General features: G+C 34.8%; 1 protein-coding gene and 1 long non-coding RNA gene across 3 annotated transcripts; both read right to left on the minus strand.

The window, feature by feature from the left end:
• Positions 1–9,247: 9,247 nt before the first annotated feature.
• LOC145107223 (uncharacterized) lies at positions 9,248–10,654 on the minus strand. The gene is made up of 3 exons (XR_013707757.1): positions 9,758–10,654; positions 9,600–9,663; positions 9,248–9,527 (listed from the first exon to the last, which is right to left on the minus strand). It is a non-coding gene; the product is annotated as an uncharacterized LOC145107223 (long non-coding RNA).
• Positions 10,655–11,575: 921 nt separating this feature from the next.
• On the minus strand, positions 11,576–13,212 carry LOC145160570 (ankyrin repeat-containing protein BDA1-like). Of its 2 annotated transcripts, XM_079079836.1 has the most exons (3): positions 12,538–13,212; positions 12,004–12,466; positions 11,618–11,896 (listed from the first exon to the last, which is right to left on the minus strand). In XM_079079836.1, the coding sequence occupies exons 1-3, from the start codon at positions 13,108–13,110 to the stop codon at positions 11,823–11,825; spliced, it is 1,110 nt and encodes a 369-aa protein (XP_078935962.1). In that variant the 5' UTR covers positions 13,111–13,212; the 3' UTR covers positions 11,618–11,822. The 2 variants fall into 2 exon arrangements, with proteins under 2 accessions (XP_078935952.1, XP_078935962.1); XM_079079826.1 differs by having other exon boundaries at positions 11,576–12,466.
• Between the last annotated feature and the right edge of the window lie 14,486 nt (positions 13,213–27,698).

Genomic DNA, 27,698 nt, shown 5'->3' on the forward strand with positions numbered 1-27,698 from the left:
CTCACTTTTTACGTCATTCGGCACCGTGCCTATTTTATTGCGGATCTTCGATTGGTCATAACTTCTTCGTTATAACTCGGATTTCAACGAGGTTTTTGCCTACATGTTTCTAACGAGATTATCTACAACTTTCAATAATAAAATTTTACTTATTTCAAATTTTATATTTTCGCTAAATTTCACTATTTGGCTTTTAATTAGAATCTCATAAGACTTCCAATATTTTATGAGTGATTCTAAACATAATTTTACTTCATTTCTAGTAAAAACTATCTGGTAGAACTCAACACTCAATTTCACATAATATTTCATAATATTATTAACTTTTCAAATTACATAACACGATTTCAAAACGTGTATGTTACAAATACCTCCTCCTTTTGAGGATTTCGTCCCCGAAATCACAACGATGTGGACAAATGAGGATATTTCGCTCTTATCTCATTCTTATTTTCCCTAAGTATAAGTTTATTATCTCGTTTCATCTTGGATAATGGAACCGTTTCATCATATATGCTCAAGCATTTACGTAGATATCTTACATGAAATACATCATGAATACCTGCCAAATCTTCAGGCAATTCCAAGCGGTATGCTTGTTAGATAATTTTGAAAAGTCCAACAAATCTAGGACTCAATCTCCTTTTCTTCTCAAATTTCATAATACCTTTCCACGGGGTTACCTTCAGTATCACCCACTTGGAATTCTATGGATCGTCTCCTCCATTTCTACAGGTATTTTGTCGATCCTGGGCTACTTTCATTCTTTCTCGTATAATTTGAATCTTATCAGTGGTGTCTTGAATCATTTCAGGACCACCAAGGATTTTCTGTCCTACATTATGCCAACATAAGGTTGTTCACATTTACTACCGAACTCTAAGACACATGCACGAAGCATATCTTCTACTATTTGGATTGTTCTCTCCGTCTAACCATCGGTCTGGGGATGATAAGCTATGTTGGGAGCAACTCGAGATCCCAATTCACTTTTCATACTAGCCCAAAAGTGAGAAGTGAAGCGAGTATCACGATCGGAAATAATCTTTAGTGGCACACCATGTATCGCGATGATTTCGTCTAAGTAAACTTACGCGTATTTCTCAAATAGAGCCGTTTCACGTGTGGCGAGAATATATGCACTCTTCATCACCCGGTCGAAAATTATCCAAATGCTATCATTCACAGTTTTCTTCTCCTCTTTCAAGGTATTAACTGTATAAGCCGGAAAAGTAGAATATCCCTTCGACATAAATTTACGAGTTTTTAAGAAAGAAATTTATTATTTTCACCATAGACATAAATAGAATCTTCCCTTTCGATAGGGATGCATATCATCTCTTCGTAGCACAAGAGATCTGCGTAGTTCTTTAACAACCAATCCATGTCGAGAATAATATCAAAGATAGGAATTAGGTTAGCAGGAAGATTATAACTTTCAATTCCTATAACACTATCTCTATAGACTTTATCAGCAAGTAATAATATATTTCCTATGTTATCTATATGAAATGATTGGACAATTGCGTAACAAGCAATTTGAAAAGAATGTGCGAATTTATAATGCACGAAAGAATCTGAGGCATCATAATCAAATAAGATGTGAGAAGATCTAAAGTTTACAAGAAAATTACTAGTCACAACATTCGAGTCCTAACTTACTTCCTCCGTGGTAATCTAAAATATACGATTTTTAACTTTTGGTTTGTCAAACTCTTCAAACTTCTTAATTACTAGCAGTGCTCAAACCTGCACCCGCTCATCATTCTCTATTGGGCTTTCGATCCTAATCTTTGAGTTAAAACTCAATTCTCATTGCAGACTCCTGCTCCTTCTTGGTTTATAGACTAAACCCAAGATAAGGTCTTTACTTTTGCTATAACAACAACTCGAATGGTCTTATTCTAATGACCTTTGATTTTATAACGCACAAGACACATAACGAACCAAACTCTTGTATTAGAATCAGATCGAACGAATCAAGCTGATGGAATAAAGAAAACAAAAAGAGTTTGAACAACACGTGGATGCTTCGAAATAGAAAGAATAGCACCACATATCTCTAATTCGTGCTTTCGGACATACACATCTTTTAGCTTTTGGCACCTCCTCCTTTTTAGTTGGAGTACTCTTTGATCGTTGAACGGAAACTTGACTCCCCGTCATTTGACTAGTAAGAGTAGGGCGGAAACATTTCTTGTGGCCAGTAACACCACATAGCCAGTCACATCTCTAGCTAATAATTGCTCAATCCTTTAATGAAGATCGTTATATTTCTATCGACTACCTCGACCATTTACTTCTTCAGTATTCCTACTGAAGTTTCGTCACTATATAAGACGTGGTTCTCTGAACCAATCAACTCCTTTCGCGGATTTATACTAATCGGACTCGATTCTTTATGACATTAAGATTTGAACGATAATTATCTTCTTAGTCATTACCGAAACGAAGGTAACGACACACATTAATAAAACGGAATCATTTATTAGCTTCTTGGTAACCTTGTGACTTTGCCTGATCCAAGCGTGAGTCCTGTGCTTCCAGTAGTATAGGCCTCTACTACTATTCACACCTACTCATACTCGTCCCAAGTATTGTCTCGCAGTTCCCAAGTCACCATTCAAAATTTTCACAAAGCAAATTTTTCACACCTGAGTGTGTTCGAACAAATACATACAACAATTTCTCCTAGACTCAACTAGGGTTTTCGCGTTTCTATCAAACATATATTGGATTAATTATACTCGCCTTCTAAAATTCTTCTCATGAATATGCTCGATTTAATATATCCTAATACTTTTCCATAGGTCGATAGAAATTTTACTTCCATTTCTTCATATAAATTCTTTCTCGGGTAGTGTCTACTCTGTAACACATACTACACCCAAAATTTCCTCTAGCTGTGTAAAGACAAATAGTTTCCAACTACTTACATCATCTTCTAACTCATGAAAACCATCATGCATATTTGTTGGTTTCATTATCCTTTCATGACATCGTCATTCCTGTATCTGAGTAAGTCTTCTTCTCATGGTTGTATCTTTTAAGTCTACTTCATAGGAGTCTATCCTAAGAAGTCTGCATTATAGCTGCATCTCAGCAAGCTCTACTAGCTTCAACTTGGTTCTCTGTCATTCCTAATTACAACATTTCTTCTCCTATAATAATATGAGTGTATATCTTCTTCAACTAAGTACTCTACCTTACTCTAACAAGTAAGCCACTCAGCCTTTTCACAACCGAATAACCTATTTCACTATCCCAATCTTGTATGTTAAAGTCGGCTTAACACACAATGGAACTTCCATAAGGATGTGATAGAAGTCAATCATCACTCAGTATTATTAAATACTAAGTATGAGCATCCTGTATAGGGTTACTACTCGAACTACATACTTCATCACAAAGTCTTGGCCTAATAAGTCTAAAAACTTCATTAGCCTTTTCCTTGATCTTCATTTAATTCTTCTAAATCTTCTACTACATTAATTTAAATACTGTTGAAGTATTTATCACCACCCTCGGTTCTTCCGACTCTATAAACTATCACTACTTTAATCTGGACAGCGGTTGAACAACTTCATCGGTTATGCCAAAACATTTATCTCATCCAAATGTATTTCAAACGCACATCTTTCTTCCAAAGATGTTATTATATTATCTTACATATTTTAAATGCATAATACCACTTTATAGGTATTAATACACTATTTACGATAATATTCCATATTTATTATTTGACGATATCCTTCGATCGTTTATCAATAAACTTATCAATATCAATTATCATAAGTATCTTTATTACTTCGAAAAATTTCATGTAAATTCTATTACGAAAATTCTTAGAATTCTAAACATAAAATTTTCTAAACCAAGGTCGGCAACAGACCTTAAACTTTCTCAAGTAATAGCAATATAGGTATGAAACCTAAAGCATGTTATATTTACTTATCATTTAGCACTTAATAGAATATAAGGCATATCTCCTCTTAATATTCTAGTGCTTACCCCATTAGGTATTCAACCTAAAATATACCAGATACATATTGTATCATCTTCACTTAACAATTCATGTTTAAATCTAGAAATTCTCAAAATTCCTAGTTCGTATATACTAATTCTCTAAAATTTTTGAAGTAAGTTAATGTCTTAGAATACTAGGGTTTATCACTACCCAATACCCCACTTAAGTGTTTCCTATGGTTTGTATCCATATATTTAAAATGATTCCAGTTCATATATTGAACTTCCAATAGTTTAAGTCTAAATACCAATCCATGGGATTTAGTTTACTTAAACCACTGCTCTGATACCATGATTGAAAGAACCCCTTTCTATACTTTCATATTTCTGAAAGACCCAAACTTTCATACTTGACAATATAGTTACTCCATAACATGCTACATGCATATTCATAAAATAATATTTTTACATTGATAAAGTCATTACAAAAGATTGGATACAAACCGACTATGTTTTAAGATTTTACATGACTACCCAGGATATTGTAAATCTATACAAACCTAAACCAAAATACAAAAAAATAATATTACAACTATTCTAAGTCTTCCAACTATACTGGGTGCTTATTGCCTGCATTATGTTAAAACAATGGGAGGGGTAAGCGATAACGCTTAGTGAGTTCAATAATAGATACAATATAACGTTATGCCATATATATACCAATATGGAAGAAGCAAATAGGAGCAAGGAACAACAAAGGCATAATGTGATAAGTTTTCCCTAACAATTATTGATTTGATTCAAAGATATACAATCATTGAGACATAACAATTTCCATACTTGATAAACATCAATAACGCTTCGGCCCAAATGGCACTGAAGACAAACAATTTCTGATTAACATTAAGGTAGATTTCAGGTTTTCACGCCCTGTCTAACCTTCTGCCAATGCCATAGAATAGAGTCATTCACTTACTGGGGGACATGCTCTACATGGCCAGAGGCTACACACCAGTACCACTGTGAATCTGAGTTCTTAAACTGATCACATGGTCAAAAGTATAGCTTTGCTATCATAAATAGCAGAAATAAAAATAACACGGGAAAATACTCAGGAATATTATTCTATCGAAGCCAAAGTGATGCCTATGTCATACACTTCATGATCAATGGTTCATACCAATACCCAAGTGATGCCTATGTCATACACTTCAAGTCAGAGGTACAGCCTTGCTATAAAAATAGCGGATACAACAACTCGAGATGATAACATGGGAAAGCACATAGCATATATAACACATAACATACAATTGTTTCTACATATTAAACTCACCGTGAATTAACCGGGGGTCAAAATAATAATTTGGGCATCACTTCGGCTCTAAATATGACTTTCGTCGTTGAAAACCGGGAGTTTTCTTGAAAACCGGGCTCTGCGAAGGTAGAGCTTCGAATCCGAAAAGATAAATTTTTCGGGCTTCTCGGGAATCTCGGGGCACGCTTCGGGCTTTGGAATAAGTACCGGGGCTTCGGGGGAAGTTAGAATGAAAGTAAATGTTGAAAATGGGTGAGAAAGGCCAAAATTCAAACTCTTAACCGGGAGGTCTCGCACACCTTATATAGGTGCGAGCCTCAGATCTGAAGCGAGGAGAGGGGGGAATGTGTGCGAGGCTCGGAACACGCGGCAACAGGGCGAAGCTTCGGCCGGAGAGCTGGCTGCTTCGGATTGGGCCTCCTCCTCGGTCGAATCAGGAGCTTACACGAGGGTCAGATCACGTGGGAGCATGCGAGGATCACGTGGCTTCCTTTAGACACCTGTGCGACACACGTCGCTTCTCGGACCTGCCACTCAGCAGCTTCGGACACGTGGCCAACTTCGAGCAAGGGTGACGTGGCAATCACTATTCATGCGATTTTTCTAGAAAATTGTGCCAAATCTTGTAAAATCCATAACTTTCTCATACGAGCTCCGTTTTTGACGTTCTTTATATGCACGCGTAGAGAAAATTATGCTCTACAACTTTCGCTTAGACTTCGTCGGAAAATTTTGATTTTATTTTTATATTATTATTTTTAACAGACCGGGACTGGTAAATTCGTTAAAAATTCATAACTTCTTCATCCGACGTCCGTTTTCTTCAGACTTTTTACCGTTGTACTACTAATCACGAGACCTTCGATTCTCGTTTAGGTCGTGTCGGCTAAAAATCACTCGATCTAAAATTCGAGTTTTTAGCTGTCTACTGCTAAGCTGAAACTTGTAAAAATCATAACTTCCTCATACGAAGTCAGATTTTGGCATTCTTTTTATCGAAATTCTCGGTTTAACGAATACTACGACTTTCATTTAGATCACTAAGGCTAAAAAGTAGTTTATCAAAAACTCACTTTTTACGTCATTCGGCACCGTGCCGGTTTTATTGTGGATCTTCGATTGGTCATAACTTCTTCGTTATAACTCGGATTTCAACGAGGTTTTTGCCTACATGTTTCTAACGAGATTATCTACAACTTTCAATAATAAAATATTACTTATTTCAAATTTTATATTTTCGCTAAATTTCACTATTTGGCTTTTAATTGGAATCTCATAAGACTTCCAATATTTTATGAGTGATTCTAAACATAGTTTTACTTCATTTCTACTAAAAACTATCTGTTAGAACTCAACACTCAATTTCACATAATATTTCATAATATTATTTACTTTTCAAATTACATAACACGATTTCAAAACGTGTATGTTACAGTTAGCATATAGACTCTCAGAAATAGAACCAAGAATCCAAGAACAAGTAATAACATTGGCACGTTCCCATTTAGACTCTTTAACAGGATCATTAACAGGTTTAGACACAGTTCCATCAGTAAAACCAAGTTTATTACGAGCCTTCAAAGCTCTATCCATAGAACTACGCCAGATCCTAAAATTTTCAGTTCCTAACAACTTGAAACTGATAACACTAGTAACAGTATAATCTGAAGGATGAACATATAAAGGATCATCAAAGTTGACAGCAGGATCTGGTTTAGCCCCAGACCCACCAGAAGATTCAACACCATAATCAGTCATATTTGCAAGAAATCAAACAAACAAAGATATCAGTGAAAGCCTTAGAGTCCAGATGGTCACCACAGTATGTCGGGGCCTAAAACAAGATCTTATCAGAACAACCAACAGGAAAAGGAACAATAAATCCTCACATTGAGAGGAAATGATAATCAATAGACAAAAAACCGATCGGCTCTCAGATCCGTTCTCTACTAAGGTTTATCGGTGATGAAATCCGACCCTTAGAGAGTTATTTCAGATCTTGTGAGATTAACCGACCGATCCAGCCGTATACAAAGCCTTCAAGCAAACAAGAGATCCGATCTTTGAAGTTCTGCAATACAAATCAGAAAACTCGCAGTAACGAAGATCGAGAAACAAACAAAGCAGAAAACACAAAAGAAAGGAAACCAAAAAAGTTACCTCAATTTAGCGATGATGAAGCGTTGATAGACGATCTGAGACTAGAATCGGAGCCCTAAAGCTTTGATACCATGTAAAAACTTGTAAAAACTCAAGATACCCAACATCACCATCTATTATATCATTTTAGGACTAACAGACAGGTGGTTTTCATAGACTTACAACACAACCTCACTACACAAGCCCTATACTACTCTCAATAATAGTTCACTCAACCTAATCTAAAAGATGATTAAGAACAACAAACTTATATATCAAGAATACAGAGAAAACCCTGAATACTAAGTAAACCCTAAAACGAGAGAAAACGAGAGCGTTTGTGATCTGAATGAATGAATAATAAACCATCACAAGCTGCTTAGATCTTTAAATATCCGGGTCACCTTCTACCCGAAGACCCGCGCATTAACCCGAGCTAAAAAACGAACTGAACATATTTACTCCTTCAATATTTCAATATTACCTGAAACACCCTCTTATAAAACAAACTAAACAATATAAACTAAAATGTTAGTTTGAAAATAAACATTATAAATTTTAACAGTTCTGAAGCTCTAAATACAGGTTTTCAATGGCAGTTCTAGATTGAGAAAGTCGTGCTTATGCTTCCTGGATTCTCTACCGTTATCACTGAGGATGAATATATAAGCGGGGGACACCGTAATGTGGACTCTGATAGGGATCAAGAACAGTTATGTCATCTTCTTGATGGTAAAGCTGACTTTTCTGATTTTTGACTTAATCTGGATGAGAAATGCCTTGTATTTATTGATAACGAGACTCTAAGCATTTGTTTCTTAAATTAGGTAAAGTAATAAAAAAGGAAAATATATAACGAAAGAGAATATTTTTCTAAAGAAGTATCTTTCATTTATTGTATTTGTCTGCAACCACAGTTACATGTGTTTTTAACAGGAAAGCAAAAACCAGCAAGAAGCTAGAATGTTACAATAGGAAAGGAAACAAGAGGTGGTATACCAATTTGAAGGGTACACCATGATACAATAAAATTCATAATGAATAGAACTACTGCTTGGATATTCATTTGAACCACTTCCTTCTTCTACCCAAAAATCTAAACCCCAAGAGTGTAATTAGTATCCCAAATATCGCAAATATCACGATGCAAGTTACACGAAGCATTTTGTAATCAGATGGCACAACTGCATAGGTGCAATTAGCATGGTTTAAAGTTAATATAATCATTGAAATCTGCAATTCGCACATCAAAGGGAAATCAATGGTGAGCATGTAAATCATGTAAACTGACATGTAGAACCCTAAGGAATTCGTAATAACAAATACAGCATATGCTGCTTAATTTCTGTGAGTACCCATAATAGCTTCTCCGGCCCAATGGTGTTTAGTTCTAGGACTACCATCTTCTGCGCACTACAAAAAAACTAACCTTTAGCGGCGACAAAAATCGTTGCAACTGATCACGCCTGTCATCGCTAAAGGTATTAGCGACGCCGCAATTGGCTCGTAGCTAATAGCCCCTTTTAGTCTCTAATACTGTCGTCTCTAATACATGTCGTCCCTAATACACCACTATCGTCGCAAAAAACATCGTCTCTATTAATATTCCGGCTACCGGCCGGAGTTTTTCCGGCAAATATCCCCGGAGGTCCATGTCGTCGCAATTGATCGTAGTCGTCTCTAAAGGCGTCGCTGCTAATGTTTTTTTTTTAATTTTTTTTTTGATAAAAAACTTATTTTTTATAATATTAATTTATATATATTATAAAATGCAGTTTTGATAAAAATACATAAATAAATACATACCACATTATATAAAAACGTCAAACATACCATATTCCATAAACTATTTTCCAAACAAACATCAAACATACCATATCTAATAAATCTCAAAGAAACATCTAATATATATCATACATAAACTATTTTCCAAATCCAAAATAACATCCTCCATATCATAAAACAAGAAATACTAGTTGTCTTCGTCTTCCCCACCGTCCTCTCCATCGTTGTTTTCCTCGTTGACTTGGTTTTTAAACGAGCGAATAATGTCTCCAATGGCCGTCACAAAAGCCGGGTTTTGAAGAAAAGCATTCACATCAACATCCTACAATTAAGTCACAAACAAATTAAGTCATGAACAATTCAACAAACTATCAAACCATCAAATGAAACTAACCTCTTCTTGCCCGGAAAAACGAAGGTAAATGCAGTGGTGAAGCTGCAGTCGTCGGTGTCTCCGACTGGAACGAGAAAAAAAAACACTTGAAATAGGAATCAGTGGTTTTATGTGTGTTAACAGAAGAATTGAAAGAGAAATTGGTCTTGAAAACAAACCTCGCCAGAGATATGAACAGGAAATCGAAGTTCCAGTCGGAAATTTGGCGGCAGTCGGCTGAGGAGGTGGTGGGACTCGGCTTTGGAGGCAAATCGGGGGTGGGAGTCGAGTTTGGAGCCCAATCAGCGGTGGAAATCAGTGGTCGTCGCCGGAGATAATTACGATCGCCGTGGAATCAAACAAATGGGAGCAAATGGAGTCTGGGAAAGACGAACCGGAACTAAAAGGATCGTAGGGCCATTAGCGGCGACAAACTGGAGGGAAGCATACGCGCGCTTTCTGGCGATTCCCAACCGTTGGATTGGGTAAGCATCGTAGGGCCAGTATTTGGTTTAAGGTTGGTCAACGGATCGACACCTTTAGCGGCGACATGTCGCCGCTAAAATAGTCGTCTCTAATGCCTTTTATCACAGGAACAAACCCTATCCGTTGGATTATTTGCCGAACCAAGGGTGAGGATTGAAAGTAGCGTGTCTCCGACAGATCGCCGGTGATTATCTTTAGCGACGACGCTATTAGCGACGACGCTATTAGCGACGACAACTATGTTTTAGCGGCGACACCAAACGCGTCTACTCTGGTGTCGCCGCTATTGCTCATGTCGTCGCAAAAAGCGACGTCCCTAATACTCCAAATTCTTGTTGTGGCGGGTTTCGGTAAATTACTATCGCCTGTGTCCCCCCAAATTCCTCCAGGAGGACTAAGTGAGGTTTGATATGTTGCAGTTGTGATAAGTATAACTACCAGAAGAAGGGTATTCCTAATTTCGATAGAAGAGCCTCTGAGTTTATACTCTATTGTCTAACCAATCTCTATGCGGAGTATGAGGGTTTTCAAGTTTTGTTTCTGGAAGACTTAGATTTTGACTCATGGTTATTAGGTTATGAGAAAAGAAATCTTGCTATATTGATATATTTTACATGCAAACGCTAACAAAGAGTTTATATAAGGAAATTGGCACGCCAGGTGCATGTACAAAGACCTTGTAATTGAGTCAACTGAAGTTACAAGGAAGCTTGTAATCGGGTCCACAGAAGTTTGAACCTACGAAGCCTCAAATGGTGTCCTCCATTAATTACGTGGTATTTTGCTTGCTAGGTGACGATGAGCTATGACGTTTACATTCCAATGTGGTCCTCGATGCAAATAATATCAATACTTTTGTTCATGGAAATGTGCAGACATAACACCTTCCTAGGCGTTGATGTATTGTCGTTTTGTATTATTTTTTAATTGGCTGGTATTGTTGTTTTGTCTTCATTTTAGTACTACATTTTGTGATGATTTAAATTTCAGTTTTGATTGGGCTGCTACTGAATCCATGAATCTGCCCTTTCTTTGTATCTTCTCATTAAAAGACAAAACAAATGTAGCTGCGTAACTAAAATGTAATACTACATCTGATAATTTTATTTCATTGTATTTTCCCATCGAAGACAAAACAACAACAGCAGCCCGAGGAAAAATGAGGACTAACATTAATACTCCACTACAACTTCAAGTTTAATATATTTTCTTTCACATGAAGTTCAAATTAAACTAGTGGAAAAGTTAGGCATTAAAAATCTTAACCAATTGAAATAAGATAGAAATATGTGAGTATCCCACATAGGTCATTTGAAAAAAAAAAAAAATAGAGATGGGTACCATTCAAGACCCACGAAGGGAAATTTGGGCCAATTCAAAAGCACATAAGTACGTAGCAAGTTTAAATGCATTTCACTGCTCATATAGTTTTGATGTACACAAGTATAATCCAAGGTTCATAACCCATAGTTTGTGTATTCTTTAGACGTGGTAGTAGTGAAACAATATAATAAAAGTAAATAGCAAGGTTCATAACCCATAGTCAGACAACAGGAGCCAAATATCTTTTACATATATGAGAAGTTCAACTATTGAATGGATGCTATATATAAACCACTTACAATTCAGACCCTTTCTTGGCTTGTCTCAGGTAATACATTTCTAGGCTTCTTCATATAATTTCTAAGCAGCATGATGGTACATGGTATCGCAAATGGGAGAGCAATCGAAATGCCAATAAAACCAAACGTTATGTAATTAGTTGGTGCGATCTCGTTCATACAAGTAGCGTAGGTTACACTGATTGCAAACATTGAAATCCGCAATTCCAACTGCAAAGGGAAAGCTGCAGTGAGTACGTAAATCATGTGAACTGATGTGTAGAACCCCACTGAATTGGCAAACAAGAATATACTGTATGCTATCGGATTTTTAGTACCCATAATAGCTTTTCCAGCAATGTGAGATTTAGTAGAAATCGTATGATTTGTGGATGGAATTGAATCGTCTTGCCAAGCACCTCCAGGAGGGCTAAGTGCGGGTTGATACGTTGCAGTGGTGATAAGTATAACAATCACGAGAAGGGTATTTCTTACCATGTTAGGAGAGTCTTTTAGATTATTGTACTTAAAGTAGTCTGACAGATTTCTAGCTGGAGATCTAGGATTTTCATGTCTTGTGTCAATATGACTTGGTCTTTCTATATGGGTATATGTTGGAGATTGCAGGTTTTCAGACTTTAAACCTCCAGCTTTGATGAGAATCTCCTCAATTTCTCGATCACCAGCTTCACTTTGAAACATTAGTAGCATATCAAGAGGAGTTAAACCTCTTTTGTTTAAGGAATTCAACTCAATCTTCCCCTTGCTGGTAACTTGTCCGTTTAGTAGAAAGTCAACCACCTATCAAAAGTATAAACTCTGATCATAAAATTCGTAAAGACTTGAGGTACAATAGACAAAAGTGTACGTACTTCATATTGCTTCATTGAAACGCCAAGGTGCAAGATTGTATTCCCCTGAATGTCCTTAGAATTCAGAAGATCTTCCTTGTTGACTTTCTTCAGATGTTGAATCAAAATTTTGAAAGCTTCGAATTTGTTGTTCTTCACTGCTAGATGGAGGGGTGTCTCAAGTCGCGCAGTCGTGCAGTCTACAGAATCCAAGCTCGCCAAAAGCAACTCTCTCACAACTTCAACTTTACCTTTGACCACAGCGAAATGGAGAGGAATTTTTCTGTCTTTTCCTTTAATCAAACACAAACCAAGGTCAACTTTGAGAAGCTCCTTAACAATTTCGGTATGCCCACAAGCAGCTGCTATGTGCAAAGGGGTAAAACCATCTTGGTTAAGATCCCTGGAAAATTCTATCTTCAGTTTGATGACTGTCGCTGCAAAGTTGACATGTCCAGCGAAACAAGCTATGTGTAATGGAGTTTCACTACCCTCCATTGCTACAGCATGAAGCATAGATGGGTTTTTGTCGATCTCTTTAAGCAGTTCATCGACATCCCCATTCCATGCTGCCTGAATCAGGCTTTGATTCATTGCTCTAGGAAGAGAAATCTTGCTGTGTTAATTTTTTATGTATGCTCACGAAGTGTTTCTAATATTAAGCAACGGGTTTGCCAGGTGTAGGTAGAGCTTGTAGTTGAGTCAATGAGATTAGGTTACAGTGATGCCGCAAAGGATTAATTTATAAGATATAAAAGTCAAATGATTAGATCATGATCAGTTGCATTAATCAAATGTTATCCTCAAAGAATAGCCAAAATTTTCTCTCTGATGTCATTAAATATTACAGCCTTGTAATTTTTGACAATTGTTTAAGGAAAATTTGATGTTGATCAGACACAACAATAACAATAACTTTTCTAATAAAATTTAAAAAAGAAAACTTGATCTTGTGTCAAAAAATAAGTTGTTACATTTGACTATCTATTTTCAAATTCAAAACCAAATTTTTTATGCCAATTGAATAAATTGTAACTTACACAAATAATGGATAAAAGTCCCATTGACTAATTATTAAATTCAAAGAACAAATAAATAGTTATAGCGGTTGATTCCACCCACATAACCTAAATAAAACTCGGATCGAGTTTAAATTGCTTCTCTTATTAGTATCAGTAGCAGTTTTTGCATCATTTACCAAGAAATTTTGTATGCAATTCTGTCTAAATCAAACTCAGATCGAACAATTTTTTTATCATATGCAATCAAATCCAATTTAATCATGTTGGTAGAGAAAAAACTATAACCCAAATTAGTCTTCGAATGACATGCACCAAGAATCCAAAACTTTTAAACCTGTGTTCTTGCCTTCAAACTTGATGTGATGATGCAATGAATCAGTAATAATTATTATAATAATAATAAATAATAAGTTATTTGATTTATATTCAACAAACTAGGTGTGAGACCTGTGTACTACACGGATTGATTAGAAAAAAAAATAAATATCAAAATTTAACTATTAAACATTTTTTAATGTAAAATTTCGAAATAAATACAAATAAAATGATTAATAAGTAACTCAACATATACTAATAAAAAGCTATTCATATATTTTAAATAATTGTTCTGAATCACAAATTTTCAAAAACTTCTTTAAAATATAACATTAGATGTCTTAATGTTAAATTTATCATCATTGTTTAAAACAACATTGAAACTTAATAAACATTATTATTAATGAATTCGGCAAAGTAAAACAACATTGAAACTTAATAAGTATATCATACATGTTGAATAAAGCAAATATTAAATATTTATTGATGGAAATTTAGGAAATATAAAACAATATGTTCATATAAGATATGATTGAAATTACAAATGAATAATATTCTAAGTAATAAAGTAATAAAGAAAATGAAAGAAGATAGTTATAATTCATAAATCTCCAAAGACTTTTTTATATAGAACATTGATTCATCTTTATCTACAATTAATATTTTTAATAATTTTCTATTTTTAACTCTAGATAATACAATATAAAATCATCCATATAATCATATAATTATTGAGAGTTATACTCAACTGCAACCCCATTACATAGATAAATGATCAACATTTTACAAATTCATTCAAATTTCAATCGTTTAATAACTATGAAATAAAAGTAAAAAATGAAACGGAATTTATGAGAAAAAAAATAATGATGAATAATTCATTCATTGAAATAGCTTCAAATAGTATGAAAGTAGAAATTTTTTTATGAAAAAACGGTTTGAGAATGTTTCAAATATCATAAAAGTGCCAAAATTTTGATGAAAAAACATGCTATAGGGAAGTTTTAGCAAAGAATCAAAATACGGAGGCTAAAGTGAAACATTGTCATTCTTCAACAATATTTCCAAGTTTGGTCTTTGTATTTGTTCCAACACCGTCTTCTCTTCATACATACCACATAGATTCAAATAGCGTAAAGCAACATTAAAGTATTTAAAAATTGATGAAAACAGGGTTATAGGGAAGTTTTAGCCGATATTTAAAGTAAAAGATGTACATGAAACATTGGAAGTTTTCTGAAATTTCCATCTTTGGTCCCTATTAAGTGTTCCAACAAGGTCTTCAATTGGGATATAAAGACAATGTGTAACATGGATGAAGAAAACATGAAGGCCATAAAATAGGGGTAAAAACTTGAATTTGTTGTTTATCATTAAACCGCTTATCTTTAACGCCACATAACTCTTCACAAGCCTCACAAAATTAATTTCCTATCTTACAAATTGAAATTACAATACAGTGATAGAATTTATCTACAAAATTGGAGTAAAAGTAAAGTATGTTGTTAAAATAACACGATTATAATTATAAACATAAAAAAAATGAAACCAATGCAGAAGGGTCATTTTCAATTCAGACCCAACGTCATTTAAAGTTAAACCAAGTGTCATTAATGTTGTGTTTCAAGAGTCATTTAAAGCCAAACATATGTTTTTCAATAGAAGGCAAAGTACAATGATTGTATAAGAAAAAAAACAAAAGGCTGTTTTGTCAAATTAAATTAAACATATGAAACTGTGAATATGCTACTATATAAAATATTTATCTCAACAAAAGTATATTTTTATTTCATTTCCATAAAATAAACAAAATTGCATTAAAGGGTAAGGTACAAAGACTCAAAATATATATTAAAGGGTATTTTTTACCATTTACAACAATTTACTTTCAAATTAACGGCTACAATTTGGTCTATTTTTATAAGTATTAAACTTGAAAAAGTTAGAAATAAAAACATCGAAAAAAACATAAAAACCCGTTGGATGATTATGCCTTGAAACAAAAATAAGCATTTATGTGGTATAAAGAAGAAGAAAAAAAAACTTCAGAAAGTAAATTTCATTATATTGAAAAGAAACTTTTCAAACAATAAAGTAAATTTAGAGAATGTCATACAAATTTCTCATATTTCGATGATCGGAAAGTAATATCATTTTTGTTTTGTTTTAAATAAGCGGTTATGTCTCTGGAACATCCAGATGAATGTAATTTTCTTTTTTGTTATTTGAAATCCAACATAAGTTTTGAAGATCGAATATAAAATATGCATAAAATTGTTACTTTTAAGATTGTTACTTAGACCGACTAACATTTTGGTCTTTGGATGGATAGGAGGGAAGCATGCGTGCGTGGATCTTACTCGGGTCTCTCCTCTTGTTGGTTTGGGGAGCGGGGGTTTCACAGCTGGGCATGCCGCTTTGAAAGCCGTTGCGTGCAAAGTGATAAAGCACGAGAATGCATGTATAGAAAATCAACATGTGTTTGTACCTTTTGCATTCGATACATTTGGTTTTCTCGCACCAGAGGCGGTGGAGCTCCTCAATAGAGTCCAACGGGTCATGGATTCTAATGTCATATCTCCTAGATCCACAAATGTTGTTTTCAAAAGAATTGGTTTTGCCATCTAGAAAGGGCTAGCGGCGCAGCTTGTTGCCCGTTTGCCTTCAATCGATATGTATTGAACTATATAACTAATATCGAAATCAATGATGGTTACATTTATTAAAAAACTAAGTCTCATATGTTATTTTAACAAAATTTACATGAATCATGGCTAAACAGGAATCATAAAAAAAAATTTATCCATACAAATAAAAAACACAAACCAAATAAAAATTGATCAAATAGCACAAGTATCCATGTCTTGCATCCTACTTTAAAGTATTTGAATTAAAACATTGTATAAACTTATAAATTCAAATTTCTCAGAAATTTGAAGATATTCTTGTTATAGCATTGTACTTCCAAAGTACGTTGATATAATTAGGATAGCTTTTAGTTATTTCATAAAAAGGTGAGTGTTTAGAATATGTTGAAATGGTCTATTTTTAAAATAATATAAAAAATGGTTCCTCCCCCCCCCCCCCCCCCCCAAAAAAAAATACATAAATGGTAACAGTTTCAAATAACTACACAAATGGTCCCTTTGTATATAATTTACCAGAAATGATACTTGATTAAAAAAATATCAAAAGTTGTCCTTGATTATCACACAAACGCACACAAACACAAAAATAGAGACATATACACACAAATATATGGTAAGTTGTTCTTCTCAATATGTGCCATACATACACACATAGTAACACACACACACAGAGGAACAGTAACACACATACACACATAGTAATACACACATAGGAACAATAACACACATACACACATAGTAACACACATAAACATATACAATATGCAAATATATACAATTTAGGAGAAAAATTATCTTTGTGAGATTTAAATTAAACTTACAAGACTACGGTCTCTAGCGCCACTCCACTGTAACTCTGTGAAATTATAAAGATCACAAAAGAATCTGGATCAGGCTGCAATAAAATAAAAGAAAATCGATTCAATTTTTAAAAAAAAAATTATATATTTTTAATCAAGAGGTATGTGGATTAATTCCATAAAAACTTTCATCCAAGGTATCTAGACCCAATCAATAGCAGTTCCTGTATCCTTTAAAAATCAAATTTGTCAAATACTTGCTCATTTTTCCGCTTCAAGTAGTTCTCCTTCCTCTACATAAAACTCATCAACATTTGTCATTTTCCTATTTAGGAGCTGAATTTGAATTACCTAATTTTAATAATAGAAAGTTAAGAGGGTGCTTACTAAGGTCTTAAATGATTAAGATATAGGTCCCTCCAAAGCCACATACGCCACCATTTTTCTTATTCTTCTGCCATAACTATTGAAAACATAAGATGCACGAGCAAAATTGGAATCTGTCCCATTAAATCTTATTGGACAGCAAATCTGTGAAAAAAAACCAACACCATCATTGTTTGCAAAATTGTAATGTAGTTCCACTTTTTATAATGATACAATTAAAATAGCACCATTACACCAAACAACAAGTTGGGATAATGGCAAGAAATTACAATGTACTTCCATTTATTATTTTGTCATATGGTTGACCAAATCCAGTTGATCAACAAAAATACTGGACAATTCCATGGGCTATGCATTTTCCCCTGGTTTTGTATCTGCCTGTCAAGCATTATAATATGCAAGAGTTTCCCCACTATCAACATTATCTAGGAAATGGTCCATTTTACCATCCACCATAACATAACCATATTTGCTATTTTTTACTACAGTTTTTCAGTTTGGTTGTTTTCTGAAAAAAGGGTTTATCATATCATAGAAAAACACAATCCAATATTGAAGGTTAAAAACACAAAACACCAGGATTTTCTTTGCTCTTACCTAGATCTGGGCGGGTAAGGAGAGTGGGCCAAGAATCATGCTTGATAAATCAGAAAAACAAAAAAAAATATTAGAGCTACATCTTTAAATGAAGTGTAACATAAAGAATTATGTTTATTAGTGATAAGGGTTAAAAGGTACTTTTAATGAAATTAATAAATATATTAAAAATAATAGAGCAAATTCAACAAGTCCAAAATCATGAAACCCACGTGTATTCTTCAACAATAACTAAAAACGTACTTTATGATCCAAAAATAACTAATATTTTATTATTTTGATCTCATGAGGGTCTTTATTATTCTTATTATTTTAACATAAGAGATCTTACTTTGCATCATGAAGTCTAAGACCCATATCAATTATGGCTTCCAAGTAACAATTTAATCGATAGATTCTATTAAGATATAACCCGGTCATATTTATCACGTAATATTTAGCACACATGTATATTACTTTGTCTATATTGTTCCCGTGTATATCTCTCACAGTTAGTTGTATTTTCATTATAAAAACCCAAGATGTATTCACTGGTAAAACATGAAATATACAGAAACAAATCTTCTCTGTATCTCCTCTGATTCTGTTTCCTCATATGGTATCAGAGCCTCGCTCGGTACACACCACACTAAAAAAAACTCATCTCCTCCCTCTCCAAAACACATGGGAACCAACGACAACACATCTTCTTCTTCTCTCACTGTCAATACCACACTCAAAGAAATCACCATTGTTAATTTCCCAGCAACCCTAAAACTCACATCCACAAATTATCTTGGGTGGAAAACTCAGATCGAAGCTCTACTACATGGCTTGGATCTATATCGCTTCATCGATGGCTCACACCTAACACCTGCACCAACAATCGCAGACGATGGAACACGCACACCCCACGAAGACTATCCGAAGTGGTTCAGGCAAGATCGACTCCTCTTTGGTGCCCTAGTTGGAACCCTTTCTCCTGAAATTGTACCACTGGTAACAAACACATCTTCTTCCCGCGAAGCCTGGCAAACCCTAGCCAGTACATATTCCTCTCCATCAATAGGACACATCAAACAACTCCAACATCGGCTAAAGCAACTCACCGAAACCTTCAACCAAACCATCACTCAATATATGCAAAGTATCAAAACAGTGGTGGACGAGCTAGCTATCCTTGGGAAGAAACTTGATCAGGAGGACATCACTGATGCAGTTGTCAACGGGCTTGATCAGACAGCTTACAAGCCAATTCTCGATGCTCTTCATGCAAGAGACTCACCCATATCCTTCACTGAACTACATGAAAAACTCATAAATCATGAATTATCTATTGCTCAACAGGTCTCAAATGTTGATATCCATCAACCTGCTGTTGTTTTCTATTCAAACCATCAGACTACTAAGAAAGCATGGCCCCCTAGACCACAAAACACCACTCCTGGCTTGCTGCCTACACCCTCAGAACAACCTAATCAAGTATCCCCAACCACTAGCCAACGTCCCTTTCTCGGGAAGTGCCAATGGTGTCACCAAAAAGGACATTCCCTTACCAACTGCCCAACCTTCAAAAGGATATTTCCAACTGCAACCGTCCCTCCTTATCGCAACTGCAGGTTCAAAATGCCCAAGCTCACGTCATGAATCCCATTAACACCTCAAACACATCAAACTGGTTGTTCGACAGCGGAGCCAGCTTTCATGCAACCAATGATCTCAATAATTTATCCATCAATGCGCCATATGATGGAACTGAAGAGTTAGTCATTGGTGACGGTACATGCTTAAAAATCTCTCATATTGGCTCTGTCATTCTTCACACACCTAAAACACCATTAATCCTCAAACATGTTCTATATGTTCCCTCTTTATCTCGCAACATTATCTCAATATCTCGTTTATGCATTGACAATCAATTTCTAATAGAATTTTACTCTTTTGTTTTTGTCATCAAGGATCTGGCATCCAAAGTTCCACTGTTCCAGGGCACAGCAACCAAGGGAATGTATGAATTACGGCCTGCCCTTTCGCCATCTGTTTTCACCATGCATCACACCAGCTCTCTTCTGTGGCACCACCGTTTAGGTCATCCACAAAATAAAGTTCTCAAGCAGCTATCTTCCTCCATTTCTTTTCATTCCAGCACTGAAAATCATTGTAATTCATGTCGAATTAATAAAAGTCACTGTTTACCCATCCACACTTCATCTCTTGCATCTAATACTCCATTAGAACTTATATTCTCCGATGTATGGTGCTCCCCAGTTGAGTCATTTGATCACTACAAATACTATATCATATTTGTGGATCACTTTACAAAATATATATGGCTCTATCCCATGAAAAATAAATCCGACTCACTTGACATATTCAATCGTTTCCAACACCTAGTTGAAAACTACTTCAACACTAAAATTAAACAACTTTTTTCAGACAATGGTGGAGAATACATCAAACCTGCCACTCATCTTGCCTTATCTGGCATCTCTCATCTCACCTCCCCACCACATACTCCCCAACATAACGGATATGCTGAGAGACGCCGTCGACACATCGTCGAAACTGGTCTTGCTCTACTCTCTCACTCTAAACTTCCTACCACCTTCTGGCCCTTTGCATTTACTACTGCTGCATATCTTATAAACAGACTACCTACATCTACCCTTCATAATCTTTCTCCCTTTCAATGCCTTTTTCAAAAAGAACCAAATTATTTGAAACTCAAGTGCTTCGGTTGTCTATGTTATCCATGGCTTCGCCCATATTCCCCAAATAAATTACACCCTCGTTCAACTCCCTGTATTTTCGTTGGCTATTCTCCAACCCAAAGTGCCTACTACACTTATGACCCTCTCTCAAGAAAAATCTACACATCAAGACATGTTGTGTTCATTGAAAATGAATTTCCATATCCAACACTTGGCAAATCTCCTACACCAGGTTCTCCAATTGATTATAATCAATAGATTCCACTATCACTCCCAATTTCATAATCTGATCTTTCCCCCACTACTCCAACATCTTCCGCCACCTCTCCTACCACTCTCCAAAATCCTTCTCATATTCTCAATGATCCTCATCCCCCTTCTCCTCCTCCTCCTCCTTCTCCTCCTCCTCCTCCTCCTCCTCCTCCATCTCCTCCCCCTCCTTCACCTCCTCCTCCCTCACACATGCCAACTTGTCCTCACCCAAAACCAAATTCTCGTTATTTTAATTCTGACTTCCAGTTATACACTGCCTCCACTGAATATCCATCTGAACCATCCACAATCTCTCAAGCCCTTAAACATCCATCATGGCGCAATGCCATGCAAGAAGAATTCGATGCACTCACACGTAACAGCACATGGTCCCTTGTAACATCCTCTCAAGCTCAAAATCTGTTTGGATGCAAGTGGGTATACCGAACTAAATATAAACCAGATGGCTCCGTTGACCGCCTAAAAGCACGTCTCGTGGCAAAAGGCTTTCATCAACATCCAGGTATTGATTACCGAGAAACCTTCAGTCCCGTCCTCAAACCAGCCACATTACGCCTTATTCTCTCACCAGCCATCTCAAATGCATGGCCTCTCAGGCAACTTGATATCAATAACGCCTTCTTACAAGGCACACTTCATGAAGATGTTTACATCTCTCAACCTCCTGTTTTTTGTTGATCCCTCCAATCCCACTCATGTTTGCAAATTAAACAAAGCACTATATGGTCTTTGCCAAGCTTCTAGAGCATGGTATGATGAACTTAAAACTTATCTCATCTCACTCGGATTTAAATCCACCATCTCAGATCCATCTCTTTTCACTCTCAAAACCAACATCTCCATCATCCTAGTTCTTGTCTATGTTGATGACATAATTGTCACTGGTTCATCTCCCAAACACATATCCACCTTCATATCTTATCTAGCCTCTAAATTCTCTCTAAAATATCTTGGATCTTTGTCTTACTTCCTTGGTGTTGAAGTCCTTCCTCACTCTTGGGGAATCTTACTCTCTCAAAGAAAATATATTCTTGATATAATTAATAAAGCCAAAATGACTGATTGTAAGCCTGTATCCACACCAATGATTAGTTCTGACACCTTACGATCAACAGGGGGCACACCACATCTGTCTCCAACTACTTATCGCACCTTAGTTGGTGCCCTACAATACTTGTCCCTAACTAGACCGGATATTTCCTTTGTAGTTAACCGTTTATCTCAGTTTATGCAGGCTCCAACATCCATCCATTGGACAGCTTTGAAACGATTAATCAGATATTTGCATGGTACACTTTATCATGGTATTATCATTTATCGTAACTCACCACTTACACTTCATGAATTCACTGATGCTGACTGGGCTGGAGACAAGGATAACTACAGAAGCACCACCGCGTACATAGTTTATCTTGGTGCAAACCCAATTTCATGGAGCTCAAAACGCCAAAGTACTTTGTCTAGAAGCTCCACCGAAGCTGAATTTCATGCCGTTGCATCCACCACCACCGAAGTTCAATGGCTTATTTCCCTACTAAGTGAACTTGGCATTTCATCTTCTACTATACCTACTATTTACTGCGACAACCTGAGTGCAACTTCATATTCAGCAAATCCTATGTTCACTCAAGAATGAAGCACCTAGCGCTAGACTTTCATTGTGTAAGAGAAAAGGTACAACAAGGATCTCTACGAGTTCAACACATAGCAGGTGATGACCAACTTGCTGATGCTCTAATCAAACCTCTTCCACGACCACGCTTTCATTATCTCATATCCAAGATTGGTCTTCTCACAGGATCGTCCATCTTGCGGGGGAATATTAAGATATAACCCGATCATATTTATCACCTAATATTTAGCACACATGTATATTACTTTGTCTATATTGTTCCCGTGTATATCTCTCACAGTTAGTTGTATTTTCATTATAAAAACCCAAGATGTATTCACTGGTAAAACATGAAATATACATAAACAAATCTTCTCTGTATCTCCTTTGATTCTGTTTCCTCATAGATTCTTGCCATTAAACCTCATCCACTATGAATGAACTTACAGGGGGAATCTCGTACAAAAAGTTTTAAAAAAATTATATTACGATTTTGGCAGCAAATGAATAAAAAATTTACATGTAAATGTTACTTACAGTACCACAATTAGAATTTTACTCCATCCTAACCAAAGACCACCATCTTTATAATTGTCCAAAGGACAAATGGTCCGACCTTGAGACAAGCTGCAAAAAATATTTATTTTGTTGACATTTCAAGTTCATAAACAAAAACAAAATGAATAAAGATAAATTAGAGTTCAAAGTATATAGCTAAACAAAGATATGAGTTGAAGCTGATTATAAACAAAAAGTTAAATTGGTTTTTAGAAATTGATGTTTAAACTAATCTGATATAAAACTTTACAAAAAAACTTACATTAAACAATCTTATATTTGTATGTATTTGAACTTTTAAGTAGTTCACAACGTTTTGTCCATGTTTGTATTTGTAACTAAAATTATAGGTTTTCACTTTACATGTACATAAAATGTTCATGTCCACATATGATCATGTGGCAAGGGTAGAAATGTCAATTACTTAAAAAAAATTGTATTTTAAATTTTCCACTAACAACACTACAACAACAAAGTTTAAAAAAAATTATTTTTATTTAACCTATAGCAATGATGTGACCAAAATGTATACACACATAAGCACACAAATAGAAAACGGAAAAAAAAAATTACAGTGTCCAGGTGGGACAAAAAAACCTGCACATAAAGGTATATATATTCACAACCATATTTTGTTTAACCTATAGAAATGAACTTTAACCAAGTTGAGATAATCATACAAACAGAAACATTAGGAACAACCAATTTGATCAATGTTTAAATTAAATTACTGATTTACCTTTTTGATGAACATTGTCTAAACTAAATTACCGATTTACCCTTCAGATAAAAATGAAAGTATCATGCTAAATGAATACACAAAAAATATTGATTACCACAAATAGAAAAATGGGTAAGGGTAAATTTGTCATTCCATCAAAGTACTTTGCTATAATGTGTTTTAAGTGGTTTATATCAAGTTTTAGTGATAAGATTCGGGACACATTAGTCCTTACGTTATAAATGAATGTTGGATATTTGTACATGTCACGTACCTACACACATACAAAACAAAAAATAAATATATTTGATTTCCTGAAGTATAATACAATTACACATACACACAAATTGATACAAAATGCATACTACAAAACTAAAAATATGATACACACTTTAACACACAAATAGAAAACAGAAAAAAAATATTGTATAATGTATATTCCGGAGGGACAAAGAAAGTGGCACATAAAGGTATACACATTCACAACCACATTTTTCAATATTTCCCATAAAGAACCACATTAGCATTACATCGAACAGGTAGTGGAAATAATGCAAATGGTCATCTTACACCATCTTAGAACGTGTGTTAAAGTAAGAAAAAATGAAAATGTATACATAAAAAGAATGGAGTTACTAACCTTGGAAATAATGTGGGATATTTGTTTATAGCAACACTTGTATTGTATAATGTATTCTGTATTAGGTTCTTCTACAATCATTTGATGCATACAAGTTGTATGTAATTAAGATTGAATAGATTGTCGAACATAATAGGTCTGCCTTAAGTCCACAACCAAACAAGGAACAGGGCCTAAAGTGGACCTACCATTTCTAGATCAATAGAATTTTAATGTCATAATACTTTAACATATACACTAAATAATTATAGATTTTCCATGAGTAAACAAAATGTTATGAAAATCATGCTAACTCCCAATGAAATAAAATGCTTCTCATTTGATACATATTTTTGTACATACAGTTGGAAATATTTAACCTTGATATAGATCTATATTATATGTACATAAGGAAAATATTACAGCTTTACAACCTACGAGTAATGTATTCACTTAATCGTAGGGTGAAATTTTACATATAGATAAAAATAGTATACATATCCGAGATCCTAGTTTATATCAAAATAGAAGTAGTGTAAACACTACTTGCGATGAGTACGGTTCTGAGCAATGGACTCTATCACCTGGTGCTCCTTTCCCCTCAAACACCTCTCTAGTGTAGTTTGATGTTCCCTAAGTGCTCTAGTGTCTGATTGAGCAGCAACCATCTCTTCATGAAGAGTTTCAGTGTGGTGTCTGGTTTGGTCATGATCTCCGTCCAAACGATGAAGATTAACGGCGTTAACTTGGGAGGTAGCGTTAATTTCCAGAATTCGGTTGATCGATATTGGAGATTGATCAACCTGGCGAGAAATGCGACACACTATAACAGGGAGGGCTATGTTAGCTGAACCTCCATTGCTGATGTTGTAGAAGCCTCTATTCATACCGAAAGCAGGGCATTGTCCATGTTGCTGGCTCCACCTTCGTAGTTCTTCGCCCCATGCTGGTATCGGACCTTGGAAATCCTGTCTGGTTGCAGGGTTTTGTACAACCAGCGGTGGGTTGTATACTTCTAGATTTGAGTCTGTACCTTCTGAATCCTCTTCGGGATCCTCTTCAGGATCATCTTCAACCCAACCATTATTCCCTTGATCAGGGAAGTAGGGATCTCCGTGCGGGGGATATCCTGCCATAATGTATATATGAAAAATTAAAGGTAAGAAGCATAGAAAGAATGTAGTTTTATAGTATTACAAAATACTCCTATAGTATTTTAAATTTGTATGATAAAGGTTCTCTGTATGGTTTATCGGTAAGTTTTAGACTTGTCGCGACACTACCATCACTCCCAAACACATGTTGGTCGTATCTCAAATAAATATAGTTGATCAGGCTATATTTATCCCAGATATGATTACATAACTGTCCAAGTTTAACTGTAGTGTCCAACATCCAAATACTTTTATGTTGTTACTTACTATGATGTTGTTTTTGTATGTATGAGTGTTAGTATACTTCTTATAAAATACTTATATTTTAAAAGTATACTTGTAGTCAGAGCTCTTTAGCCCCAATGTATTTATAGTTGTATATCTTTTATGAATTGATATACTGAATTCACTATAAACAATGCTCTGATACCAATCTGTCACACCCCAAACCGGAGCGGCGGAAACGTCCGGGTATGGATGACTTCATGTTAAGTATCACAACACATGCATCATAGTAATCAAAGTACAACAACCATTGCATTAATAATGTATAAACTTTACATAGTGTTCAAGTCATTGTATATATGAAATCAAAAGTTATAAATAGCAAAAGATAGAAGACATGACTCTATACTGCTCCGTCTTCTCAAAAATCCTGGGAAAGTACCTGTTTACTGGTTCCCTGAGAATACAAGTATTTTGAAAAAGAGAGTATCAACATTTAAGTTGGTCAGTTCATTAGTATTTATGTTTAGAAGGTTGTTATCTGTTTCTTGAAATAGTAATCGTGTTTATTGTTCCAGAAAATCCAATATTATCTAATATAACTGAAAAGTAGATTTTAATACCATAAAACTGTTCTGTGTAATTGTTGTTGTACTATAAAATAGTGTAACATAGTTTTAGTTAATAATAAAACTATAAAACAAATGTTTTCTGTTTTGTTTATGTTTTCCTTTGTTGTAAACTAGTATTTTGTATTTGTATTCTTTGAAAACCCTGTAATTATGAGTGTGTCTGGCTCCACCAGCTATAAATGTAAGTCGTAGTATTTTACTGTAAATCGTATTGTTGTAAAACAAATATGTTATATTTGTAATCTTTTGTTAAATTATTCATACACTAATCGTATTGTTCATATCTTTTTGTGAGTTATTATAACCATACTAAGACTAGCAAGCCTGATACAATGCTTTACGGGGGTTAGAACTGTAACGAGATTTGTCACTCATAAGCATACTTGCCTAACTGTAGCGAACAGTCTGAGTGCGGGATTGTCAATCCCGTATAGATCTATACATATTTGTCTCGCTCTCTGTCGGGTGATTCTGGTTATAATTATTAGGTCTTCAATAGTATTGCTCAAATAATTAAGCGAGTGAAATTTGTCTCACAAAAACCATATTGACGATTATGTGTGTAATAATGATGAAAAGTCATTCTGAAATAAATGAACTAATAGTATGATCATTTTCTAGTATACTTGAATGTAAGGTATTTGTATGAGAGTATAGGGTTAAACTTTGTATAACTGACTAGTGAAAATAGTATGAAAGTTCCATAAATTATACATATTATAATTTATATTTGTATTCTGTTTGATGTCAATTATTCGTGAAAAGACCCCTTTTTATCGACATGTTACAAAAGAGTAATCAATCTGATTGAAGTAACTTTTTATATTCATATATATATATATATATATATATATATATATATATATATATATATATATATATATATATATATATATATATATATATATTAAAATTGAAACGATATTCGG

Source organism: Lactuca virosa, chromosome 1, assembly GCF_052849685.1.
Source record: "Lactuca virosa cultivar CGN04683 chromosome 1, Lactuca_virosa_CGN04683_v6, whole genome shotgun sequence".
Taxonomy (NCBI): Eukaryota; Viridiplantae; Streptophyta; class Magnoliopsida; order Asterales; family Asteraceae; genus Lactuca; species Lactuca virosa.

Coding starts and splice junctions, on each gene's coding strand:
- LOC145160570 (XM_079079826.1), bottom strand. CDS start 13,110: ATGAATCAAAGCCTGATTCAGGCAGCATGGAATGGGGATGTCGATGAA. Junction 12,467..12,537: donor TTTCAATGAAGCAATATGAA/GTACGTACACTT, acceptor TACTTTTGATAG/GTGGTTGACTTTCTACTAAA.